Source organism: Trematomus bernacchii, unplaced genomic scaffold, assembly GCF_902827165.1.
Source record: "Trematomus bernacchii unplaced genomic scaffold, fTreBer1.1, whole genome shotgun sequence".
Taxonomy (NCBI): Eukaryota; Metazoa; Chordata; class Actinopteri; order Perciformes; family Nototheniidae; genus Trematomus; species Trematomus bernacchii.
In genome coordinates this window covers 1046191-1057340 of record NW_022987589.1, presented here as the reverse complement: position 1 = coordinate 1057340, position 11150 = coordinate 1046191, and the positions used below count along the sequence as shown (strand labels likewise).

The window sequence follows — 11150 nt, the reverse complement described above, 5'->3', positions numbered from 1 at the left end:
TCTCTTCTACATCAACATGTGTCCCCTCTTCTCATGTCTCTTCTTCATCAACATGTGTCCCCCTCTTTCATGTCTCTTCTACATCAACATGTGTCCCCTCTTCTTCATGTCTCTTCTACATCAACATGTGTCCCCTCTTCTTCATGTCTCTTCTACATCACATGTGTCCCCTCTTCTTCATGTCTCTTCTTCATCAACATGTGTCCCCTCTTCTTCATGTCTCTTCTACATCAACATGTGTCCCCTCTTCTTCATGTCTTCTTCTACATCAACATGTGTCCCCTCTTCTTCATGTCTCTTCTACATCAACATGTGTCCCCTCTTCCTTCATGTCTCTTCTACATCAACATGTGTCCCCCTCTTCTTCATGTCTCTTCTACATCAACATGTGTCCCCTCTTCTTCATGTCTCTTCTTCATCAACATGTGTCCCCTCTTCTTCATGTCTCTTCTTCATCATATGTGTCCCCTCTTCTTCATGTCTCTTCTACATCAACATGTGTCCCCTCTTCTTCATGTCTCTTCTACATCAACATGTGTCCCCTCTTCTTCATGTCTCTTCTACATCAACACGTGTCCCCTCTTCTTCATGTCTCTTCTACATCAACACGTGTCCCCTCTTCTTCATGTCTCTTCTACATCAACATGTGTCCCCTCTTCTTCATGTCTCTTCTACATCAACATGTGTCCCCTCTTCTTCATGTCTCTTCTACATCAACATTAGTCCCCTCTTCTTCATGTCTCTTCTACATCAACATGTGTCCCCTCTTCTTCATGTCTCTTCTACATCAACATGTGTCCCCTCTTCTTCATGTCTCTTCTACATCAACATGTGTCCCCTCTTCTTCATGTCTCTTTCTACATCAACATGGGTCCCCTCTTCTTCATGTCTCTTCTACATCAACATGTGTCCCCTCTTCTTCATGTCTCTTCTACATCAACATGTGTCCCCTCTTCTTCATGTCTCTTCTACATCAACATGTGTCCCCTCTTCTTCATGTCTCTTCTACATCAACATGTGTCTCCTCTTCTTCATGTCTCTTCTACATCAACATGTGTCCCCTCTTCTCTCATGTCTCTCTGCACATCACACATGTGTCCCCTCTTCTTCATGTCTCTTCAACATCAACATGTGTCCCCTCTTCTTCATGTCTCTCTAACATCAACATGTGTCCCCTCTTCTTCAGTCTCTTCTACATCAAACATGTGTCCCCTCTTCTTCTTCATTGTTCTCTTCATCATCAACATAACTGTGTCCCTCTGTGTAAAGAGACTCTGAAAGTTTCAGGAACAAAGATTCTCTCTCTTTTTGTCCTGATCCATTTATATAAAAACCTGTCTGAAAATGAGCTGATCAGATTTTGGCCATTTTATGATGTCATAACGATGTTTTGTCTTGTGTAGCCATTAGCCAATCACCAACCAAGGTAACCCCCCCCCCCCACCTTATCACCTGAATCTCCTCCTAGAGCACCATTGAGTTCTTTTTTAACCAAATCTCTCTCAGAGGGGCGTGGGGAGGGGCTCCTTATTTTCATCTAAAGTAACAGACAGAGAATCAGCACTTTGGAAACAGGGCTGAAACAGAGGGGATTATGGGTAATGCTGCAATGATCTGTTTGGTGTTTGGAGACAAACACTTCACAGACATGTGTTGTATATATCTGAGCCCTATAATATATTGATGAAAAACAGTATGATAGGGGACCTTTAAATTAATTACCCTAACCCCTACCCTAACCCCTAACCCTTTCCCTTGAATAAAACGTTATTAATTAGATAATTTCCGACCTGTTTCTTGTGTTCAGGGGGGGCCTGTGGGAGGACAGCGAGGACAGCGAGGGGCCCTGCAGCACCGTGTGAACATTTACATTTACTTTATTTCCAATGTATTTATTTCAAGGAGACTTTCGCCCCAAATGGAAATGCATGAATGGCGAATCAACAAGCCTCAAATAAAGATTTGTTTTTTGCTTTTTGGTGGACATCTTTGTTTGTTCCAGATGACATTTGAATGTTTTAAAGATTTAAGAAACATACTGTACATTGACTTTTAGATTATAACTCATTTGATAAGGTTTGCTAAATAGGTTTTAGTGCATGTAAATGGTCTGCAAAGGCTAAAAAAAAGGCTAGACACTACATACTGATATACACCTGAACATCAGCAGAAGAGGACTCTTTAAAGTAGAGACACTACATACTGATATACACCTGAACATCAGGAGAGGACTCTTTAAAGTAGAGACACTACATACTGATATACACCTGAACATCAGGCAGGAGAGGACTCTTTAAAGTAGAGACACTACATACTGATATACACCTGAACATCAGCAGGAGAGGACTCTTTAAAGTAGAGACACTACATACTGATATACACCTGAACATCAGCAGGAGAGGACTCTTTAAAGTAGAGACACTACATACTGATATACACCTGAACTCATCAAGAGGACTTATCAGCAGGAGAGGACTCTTTAAAGTAGAGACACTACATACTGATATACACCTGAACATCAGCAGGAGAGGACTCTTTAAAGTAGAGGCACTACATACTGATATACACCTGAACATCAGCAGGAGAGGACTCTTTAAAGTAGAGACACTACTTACTGATATACACCTGAACATCAGCAGGAGAGGACTCTTTAAAGTAGAGACATTACATACTGATATACACCTGAACATCAGCAGGAGAGGACTCTTTAAAGTAGAGACACTACATACTGATATACACCTGAACATCAGCAGGAGAGGACTCTTTAAAGTAGAGACACTACATACTGATATACACCTGAACATCAGCAGGAGAGGACTCTTTAAAGTAAAGACACTACATACTGATATACACCTGAACATCAGCAGGAGAGGACTCTTTAAAGTAGAGACACTACATACTGATATACACCTGAACATCAGCAGGAGAGGGACTCTTTAAAAGTACATATTTTAGGTATTTTGAATATTGTTCAAACTAAATCAGACATTTGAAGACAGCAAGCTTGGCTCTGTGAGATTGTGATGGACATTAGTTGACATTTGATCAACTTCAAGATGATCAATGAATTAATAACAATTCTGAACAGATTAATTGATCATTAAATAGGTAGTTTTAGCCCCGACTAACAAACGCAGCAACGTTTTTTTAACCCAACACACCAGAAAATATGACAATAACCCGAAACTTCCCAAAATATTCAACTTTTTTCAACTTAAAAACCTTGAAAAAGCTGAATTTACAGCAAAAACAAAAGAAAACAAGGAGAGAAATGAGTAGTTCAGTACAAAATAAGACTGGGTGATTTATTAATCTCATCAAGACCATTAATACAAAGCAGTTAAAAGGCCACATACCATGAAATAAACCGACTGCTGGATGAAGCTTTTACAGTGCCACCGGAGGAAAATCTGGGGGTTAAAGTAAAAAAAACAAACAAACACGGAAAAAAAACTAAAAAGGACAACATCTGAAAAATAATTAACCCCGTCAACACTGGCCGGGGCGGGGGGGCACGGACAGAACATGAGAGAGGGGATTATATTTTGAAGAGGAAAGAGCACAAGTTTTCCTTTTGTTGAATTTTCGCTGAAATCCCACTCATGCTGCTGCGACGTCCTCGTGTGTGTGTGTGTGTGTGTGTGTGTCAGGTGTGTGTGTGTTCCGCCCTGATGCACGTAGAAAGCGAGTTTGAACAGTTGCATAGGACCATTGCATTTTTTTTTCTTTTTTCAAACAGGACCTAAAAACAACCACGGCTCTTCAACAACAGTACAGCCTAAGTGCACAAAGTGTGTTTTATCAGAAGGAAACAAACGAGAAACAAAGTCCAATTCTTCACCTGCAGGCTGAATACAAGTATGTGTGTGTGTGTGTGTGTGTGTGTGTGTGTGTGTTCACCTGCATTCAAACCGCCTGTTTTAATGAGCGTTAAAAAGTGTTTGAAAAGGAGAAAAAGGCCATTAGTAGAAAGTGAAGCACACGTCTAAGTGCTCGGCATATTTTAATATCATATATATTTTTTTAATGGGGAGGGGGGGGCATGGCTTTCCTCAGGAGATTGTCTGTTAGTGACCGGTTTTTATTTGTATTTTATTATCTGCCTGCTGCAGGATTATTAGGCTAAACTCGTCTGAACAGATGCGGATGAAAAGGGAGGAAAGAAAAACACTTTATACAAATTATTTAGTTAGTGTATACATGTTATATATACACAGTATCCACAAACATGTACAATTTCATAGTGTATAACTTTGTTCTAAACATGACATTTTTTTAGCTTTTTTTTTGTTTTTTTAAACACCATTTTGCTTATTTCTGTAAAGTAGAAAAACAAAAATAAAAAGGCACATCTGAGCGTGATGCAGGGGCTATTTCAGTCTTTCCCAAATGTTTTTCAAGCAGAGAAAAAAAGGTTTAAAATGTTGTTTTTAACGCAGAGAGGGGGGAGGTTTAATGCATGCTCCCAGTACTGCTGCTTAATACCAACGAAGAAGAGTTTGTTTAAAGAGGGGGGAGGGGGGGGGGGGGGGGCACAGTGTGAAGCAATCATGGCGGCCCCTCCCCCCCCCCCCCCCATGTCATTTTTATCTGATTCGCCCAAACTCGATGTGCAAATGGAGTGTTCTCGGGTTCACCGGATGTCCTTGAAGGCAACGTTTTGTGGCTGCAGAGTCACAGTGTTTTACATTTCAGATCCACGGTAAAGTGAGAGGGGGGGGTGGGGGCGTTCAGTGTCGCCTCCTGTAATGTCACATTAAAAAAAAAAGAAAATCCCTTTTCCCCCTGCATAAAATAAGACTTTGGCAACTGTTTTTTTTTCTTACATGAGAAAGCAAAGAGCTACGTCAGGAGGAGGAAGAGGGGGAACATCGCCGCACCGGAGAGATGAAGCATGGCGTTTGAGGCTATGTGCCCCCCCCCACCCCGATAGTCTAGTTGCCAGCATTGTGAACACAGAAATGTTGAGGACCCCAACGTTTGATGATAGAAATGTATAGTACGGGTCCCCAGCACATAGAAACTGCCGGATGCTAACCTGCATATGATGAGCAATTAGCACCATTAGCATAAGTTGCTTTCATTAGCATTAGCCTAAGTGGACAATAGTTGAAAAATGGCTCGGCAGATTTGGAGTGGTTTTGGGGGTTATTGAGGATGCTGAATCCATTTCTGACATTTTCAGGATAAAAATAAATGGCAGTTTTAACCAGAAACAGGCCATATTTGTACGGTCTCGGCTGATTCTGACTACCATGTGTTGGGACCATTGGATATAGAAAGCACAAGATGAACATCATTACCTCCACTGTGGACAATTCATTTTCAAACAGATAAGCAATCTGTCCAATCCAGATGATCCAGAGTCCCCTAAAACTTCCAAATCGACCCAAAATTCCTCAAAATCAGCCCATAGAGAATACAAATATAACCAGTCTTGTTAAAACTGCCATTTTGTATCCGAAATGGACTCAACTTCCTCAATAACCCCCGAAACTACTTAAAAACTGTCCAAATCTGCCAAGTCATGTTTGAACTATTGTCTGCATATGCTAATTTATGCTAATTAACACAAACCAACATATGCAAGTTATCATCTGGTAGTTTCTATGAGCTGGGGACCCGTACTGTACATTTCTGACGTAAAACCTTGGGGTACTCAACATTTCGGGGTTCACTCCAAGACTCAAACTGACCATAGAGGGGGGGGGGGGGGGAAGTGTTTCAGACTCCTGGGTGTTGGTCCAGCTGGCACACCAGTGTCTCATGGCACAGAGGGTGAAGATGATGAAGGCGAGCGACTGATCCCTTGAGAGGCACCGCAGGGGGGGGGGGGGAGTTTGATTCAGGCGGGTGGAGTTGAGGGAAATTCTTGAAATGATCAGCTGTTTATCAGAAACTCACACTGTGTTACCTTCCTGGAGAAAAGACGGTTTTATTTCTCGCAAGCCTCCTTGATAAACGAAGAATAAAAAAAACGGATAAAATAAATCAAGAATTTTACACGAATTATTTGTCGTTTTCGTTCTTAGTCAACTATAATGTCTCTTATAGGGCTGAGACCATGGAGAGGAAGTCAAACATCTCAATATTTTTGATCAATATGCATCAAATCGATGCTCAAACGAAATGAAGGGTTGATTTTTGATGCTTTCAAAATATTTAACACCAGTTTTTCATTAATTTAATCAATAAAATATCTGTTATATTGTAAATGCAGCCTTCAAAATCTAAGAATATATCTGGTCTCTCATCGCATTACATCGGTGTGGTCTTACCTATAGCTAGTCCATAAGTCTCTCAGCATGAACAAAATAAATCTAAGTGCACAATTTCTGGTAAGCACGAGATTTAAATTGGATCTTTAGCATGATTGTGTGTGCAGACCCTCAGTTTCACAGATCTGTTCATGATAAATACACTTCTTTTATCTATTAATGAACAATCTAGTCTTTCCACTAAAATGGCTTTGATCGAAGCGTTAAAAATACATCTGTAGGAAACACAAGATCATGATTCTGTGTGGAGAGATCTGTCCGTGTATGCACCATGTAACCTTTTTTGTAAAGTCATTGCAACACTCATTGAGAGTAGCACGCCTGCACGAATTTGACACTGCTTTAAATAATAAGGCTGTTACTTCCATTCATAAACACTTTTCTACGTTTTTTATGATTCTTTGTTCACCGTGGAGGCCTGAGAGATCAATAAAGTTTCTTCAAGACTTTAACAACGCTAACACGGTGCCAGTGACTGATAAACAGGGGATCATTTAGTTGTGTGTGTGGGTGTTCCCTCTCAGAGTGTGTGTGTGTTCCCTCTCAGCGTGTGTGTGTTTTCATTTTCATTCGTCGGTGTTCTCCACCAGCGAGAGGCCCTGCAGCTGAGGAGGGGGGGGGCAGCAGCAGCTCCCTCTTGTAAGTCTTTGGTGGGAGTTTGGGCAGCTGGGGGTTGCAGTTGTGGCGGGGGGGCAAGCGTGGGCTTCTGGCAACCGGGTGGGGCGGTGATGGCAGCGGGTAGAGGCTGTTATGACTGGCGCTGAGCGGGCAGCTGCGGGCGAGGGACGCGGGGCGACAGGCGTGCTGGGGGGGTGTTGGGGAGCAGGGGGCGGAGCCAAAGTCCCAGTGATAGCGGCCCACTGGGAGGGCTGCATGTTCACCGGGTAGTTGATGAAGATCTCCGGGGGTCGCTGAGGAACCGGAGGGGGCGTGTCGGGCTCAGGGTCGCGGGGCGGCGGTGGGGGGGGGCTGGGCAGCGGGCCGTCCATCGGGGGGCCGTTGTAGAGCGGGGTCCGGGGCTGGATCCGAGGCGGGGGGGGCAGCCGGGGGGGATCGCTGGAGGACTGTCGGACCTGGAGCTCATCTGAGACACAAGGAAGAGAAAATATTAATAAAACAAAAAGACCCGGATATGGACGGTTAGTGTCGTTTTTTGTTTGTCACTTTATGTATTTTCTTCATTTTGTTGTATTCTCTGTCAAAGCGTTTTGACAGTTTTTAGAAAAGCGCTATATAAGTGTCATGTATTATTATTATTATTATTATTATTATAGTGTACAGCAGACAGAACAGCCATAATGGGGTTCCCTAGTTGCAAGGCGAGTGAAGAAGTGTCTTAAGGGTGCATTTTCTCAAATATCCAGCAGGGGGCGACTCGACTGGTTGATTGTATAGAAGTCTGTGAGAAAATGTTCCTACTTCTCTCTCAGTAAACATTTCCCTGATGAGTTTGTGGTCTCAATCTCCAGTTTCAAGTCTTCTTCAACACAGCATGATGTTCAATTAGTCAATGATAGTGCCACGCTGTTTTCCTACTCACCAGTATTTGCATCCCAATATAAAATGCTTTATGGATGCACCACCTTGCCCTTTCACAGGTCAACACTCTCATACAAATATGGTCACTTTTGGCTAAGTTTAAACTCCTTATTTATCTATTAAAATCTGCAGTGAGATGTCACACTTGAGTTTTAAATGTAGTCCTTCATACAGGGAAGGAAATTAGCACGTGTCAATAGATGGTAAAAGGTGTTGAAGGTAAAATAATTCAGGTCGCCTGTCACCATGGCTGATAAGGTTTTGCCTATCTTAAGAAATATTATTTTTTAATATTGCAACTCCGTAGGTTGCTTCTTCTGTCCGATGACACTGACTCAGAGCTTAAACGTCTTAAGAGTTAGAAAAAGATATTTTATAGGAACCTATAGTATTATTATTTGCACTTGGCAATAAATATGTTAATCCCTAATCAAACCCAAGTAGTTATGATTATTGGTGTGAAATGCAGAGGTGGGGACTCGAGTCACATGACTTGACTCGAGTCAGACTCGAGTCGCATATTTTTTGACTTGAGACTTGCTTGACTAACATTGATAAAAGACTTGACTTTGACTTGGTATTCATGACTTGAGACTTGACTTAAGCTTGAGACAGATGACTTGAAAGGACTTGACTGTTTAAAATTAAATATTTGCGCTTGTTTTGTAGTGAGATATTACGTTAGTTTTTTCGAAAAACCTGATTGGGTGATTATAGCACCGTGCGCGCTAACCTGGCAACCCACTAGACGGCAAGGAGCGTCAGTTAACATGGCAGCGGCTAGCGTTTACTCCACAAATAGTGAAGTTTGGATTCAAGGATTATGTTGTCGATGACGCTAATAAGAAGAGAACAGCGGTATGCAGGGTCTGCAGCATAAAGATCAGTGACACGACCACCACAACATCCAACTTCATTCGTCACTACACGACTTGACTTGCTTGACTCTCACCACAGTGACTTGGGACTTGCTTTGATACTTGTAGGTCAAGACTTGAGACTTGCTCATGACTTGCACATGTAGGACTTACTCCACCTCTGGTGAAATGACTTCCCTGTTCTCACCTTGGATTCAAGAGTGGCGTCTTTCCTCCGCGGCGGCAGAGGAGGCGGTTTCTCAACTCGTCCCCGAGCTGATGGAGGCTGCCGCACGACCACCGACTCGAACTCTGCGAAACAGAAGAAAACACCATCAAAGAGTTAAAACAACAACAACAGTGTGAATAGAAAATGGAGAACAGGCCCTGCTCACTATCACAGCACAATTATGGCGGCATTTCCACTGGCAGGGTTTTAGCGCGGCTCAACTCGCTCTTTTTTGCTTTCCACTAGGGGTAAGTACCGGCTTCACGGGTACTTTTTTTTAGGACCCCCTCAGTCGAGGTTACAAGCGAGCTGAAAATATGCTTAGCTAGTGACGTAAAACACTGCCGACCGCTGATTGGTCAGAGAGAATCGTCACAATTATTGCGCGAGACAGTCCCCAAGCGTCGCATAAACAACCATTTTTAAAAACAGAGCGAGCTACCGTCAGCAAGTATTCTAATTTCAACAAATCCATAAAGAAATGGCAGCAAAAAAACTCAACGCCGTGGTCGTTGGACGACGTACAGACATTCCTCAAACTCGTTGCGGATGAAAAAAATACAGCGGGAGCTCGACGCTCTGTTCTTTGCTTGAAAGCGTTGTGTCCCTATCTATTGTAAAGCTCACTTCTAACAAACAAGCCTATTTTATCCTTACATTTATGTTCGACAACCCAGCCGATCGCTCCGCCTACACTGCGTGGTTACTATAGTTACTACCCTCGTTACTAACTCAGTGTATATGCAGGAATCCTGAAGTCAAATGTAAGACCTTTTAAGACCTTTTTTAAGACCCTTTCCATACATTTTAAGACCTCATCGCCACTTGGAGTTTTAACCGGTTACCTTGGCGACACACTTTACCTCACATTGACTATATACAGTATTGATTGTCCTTCCTCCTTATCTTCCAACCATTTGGACGCAAACTTGCATTTCCCCATAACGATGTTGTTTAACAACCGGCGTAAACGGACCTTCGCGCGCTATCAAGCAGTGAGCGTGCGATGTCCTGTTCAGATGACGTCAAATCCAACGGGATGCCATAAATAAACTACACAGAATCACACTGCACACCTACGCAATGATTACATTCAGGCACACTGTAGAATACCTCTTTGGACAATTTATATACTTATTGAAAACAAGCTACAAAATGTAATACCTTGGAAAATGCCGTTTAATACTTTTTAATAGCCTTCATTTTCGCTAAATTGATTTATCAACTTTTAATACTTTTTAAGACCCCGCGGACACCCTGTCACTGTAATGGAAACGCAGCTTAAAGTGAGCCGAACCGAGCAAAGGTGAACCGAGCCATGGCGAGCCGCGCTAAAACCTGTAGTCGAAATGCGGCTTTAGAGAGACTCATCCACCAGACAGCAAGAAAACAGACGGAGTGAACATAAAAAACATGGAAATTATTGGAAAATAAGACACATTTTGTACTTGTAGTTAAATTAGATAAATAAAACACAAGATGTATATAAAAAAAAAAATACCCATAAGATGAATTATGTACATATTAAGTGAATAATACAAATAACAGAGATACAAATAATAAAATCTAACGTTAAGATGAATTATCTGTATAATATAGGATGGAAAATAAAATCTAACCAAAATAGATTAAATATATGCAATGATAAAATGGAAAATATATAATGTTCGTACGTAGAAAGACTTGAAATGGGGACAGAAAACATCTTGTAGCAACGATTGAATTGAAAGGGAAAGCCAACACTCACTTGAAGGCGGCAGAAGCACAGGAGCAAAAATGGAGTTATTTCCTGTAAAATTTGAAGAGGGAGAAGAGGATTGATTTCAAAATAAAAGTGCATGCTCTTACCTTTCAGAATAAAAGCAGGGCCCATTTTAAATCAAGTGTGACATTAATGTAGCGCAGTCAAACGTTTTCCCCTCGTCAAATAAAAGCGTAAATAAGCTTTGAATGAAAAGAGACTAAATATTTATGCGACCCCCTAACTTGTAACCACGGCTGCTGAATTTCAGTTTGATGTTTATATCGTTTTCAGTATCTTCTCTACCTTTGTTCAAAGCTGAGAGAAGCCACCAGTAAACATGTGCAATGTTCTTTGTTGAATGTACAAAGAAAACTAAAAGAAAAGATTGTAAATACTTAAGTAACTCCAAGTTCCCTCAAGACCACCAGACTCAGGGACCGTTTCACCCCACAGGCCATAAGACTATTAAACACCTGAACTTCTTAAAGAACATCCATAAACAG

The 11150-nt window shown here is 41.8% G+C and overlaps 1 protein-coding gene across 1 annotated transcript in view; it reads right to left on the bottom strand.

Moving 5' to 3' along the window:
- Positions 1-3272: 3272 nt before the first annotated feature.
- sos2 (son of sevenless homolog 2 (Drosophila)) overlaps positions 3273-11150 on the bottom strand; it is a 63462-nt gene continuing 55584 nt past the window's right edge. Inside the window, 8 exon segments of the mRNA XM_034129006.1 lie at positions 3273-6892; positions 6894-7144; positions 7147-7332; positions 7335-7362; positions 8883-8935; positions 8938-8971; positions 8973-8986; positions 10651-10692. Of these exon segments, the coding sequence (XP_033984897.1) occupies positions 6845-6892; positions 6894-7144; positions 7147-7332; positions 7335-7362; positions 8883-8935; positions 8938-8971; positions 8973-8986; positions 10651-10692 (656 nt within the window). The 3' untranslated portion in view covers positions 3273-6844.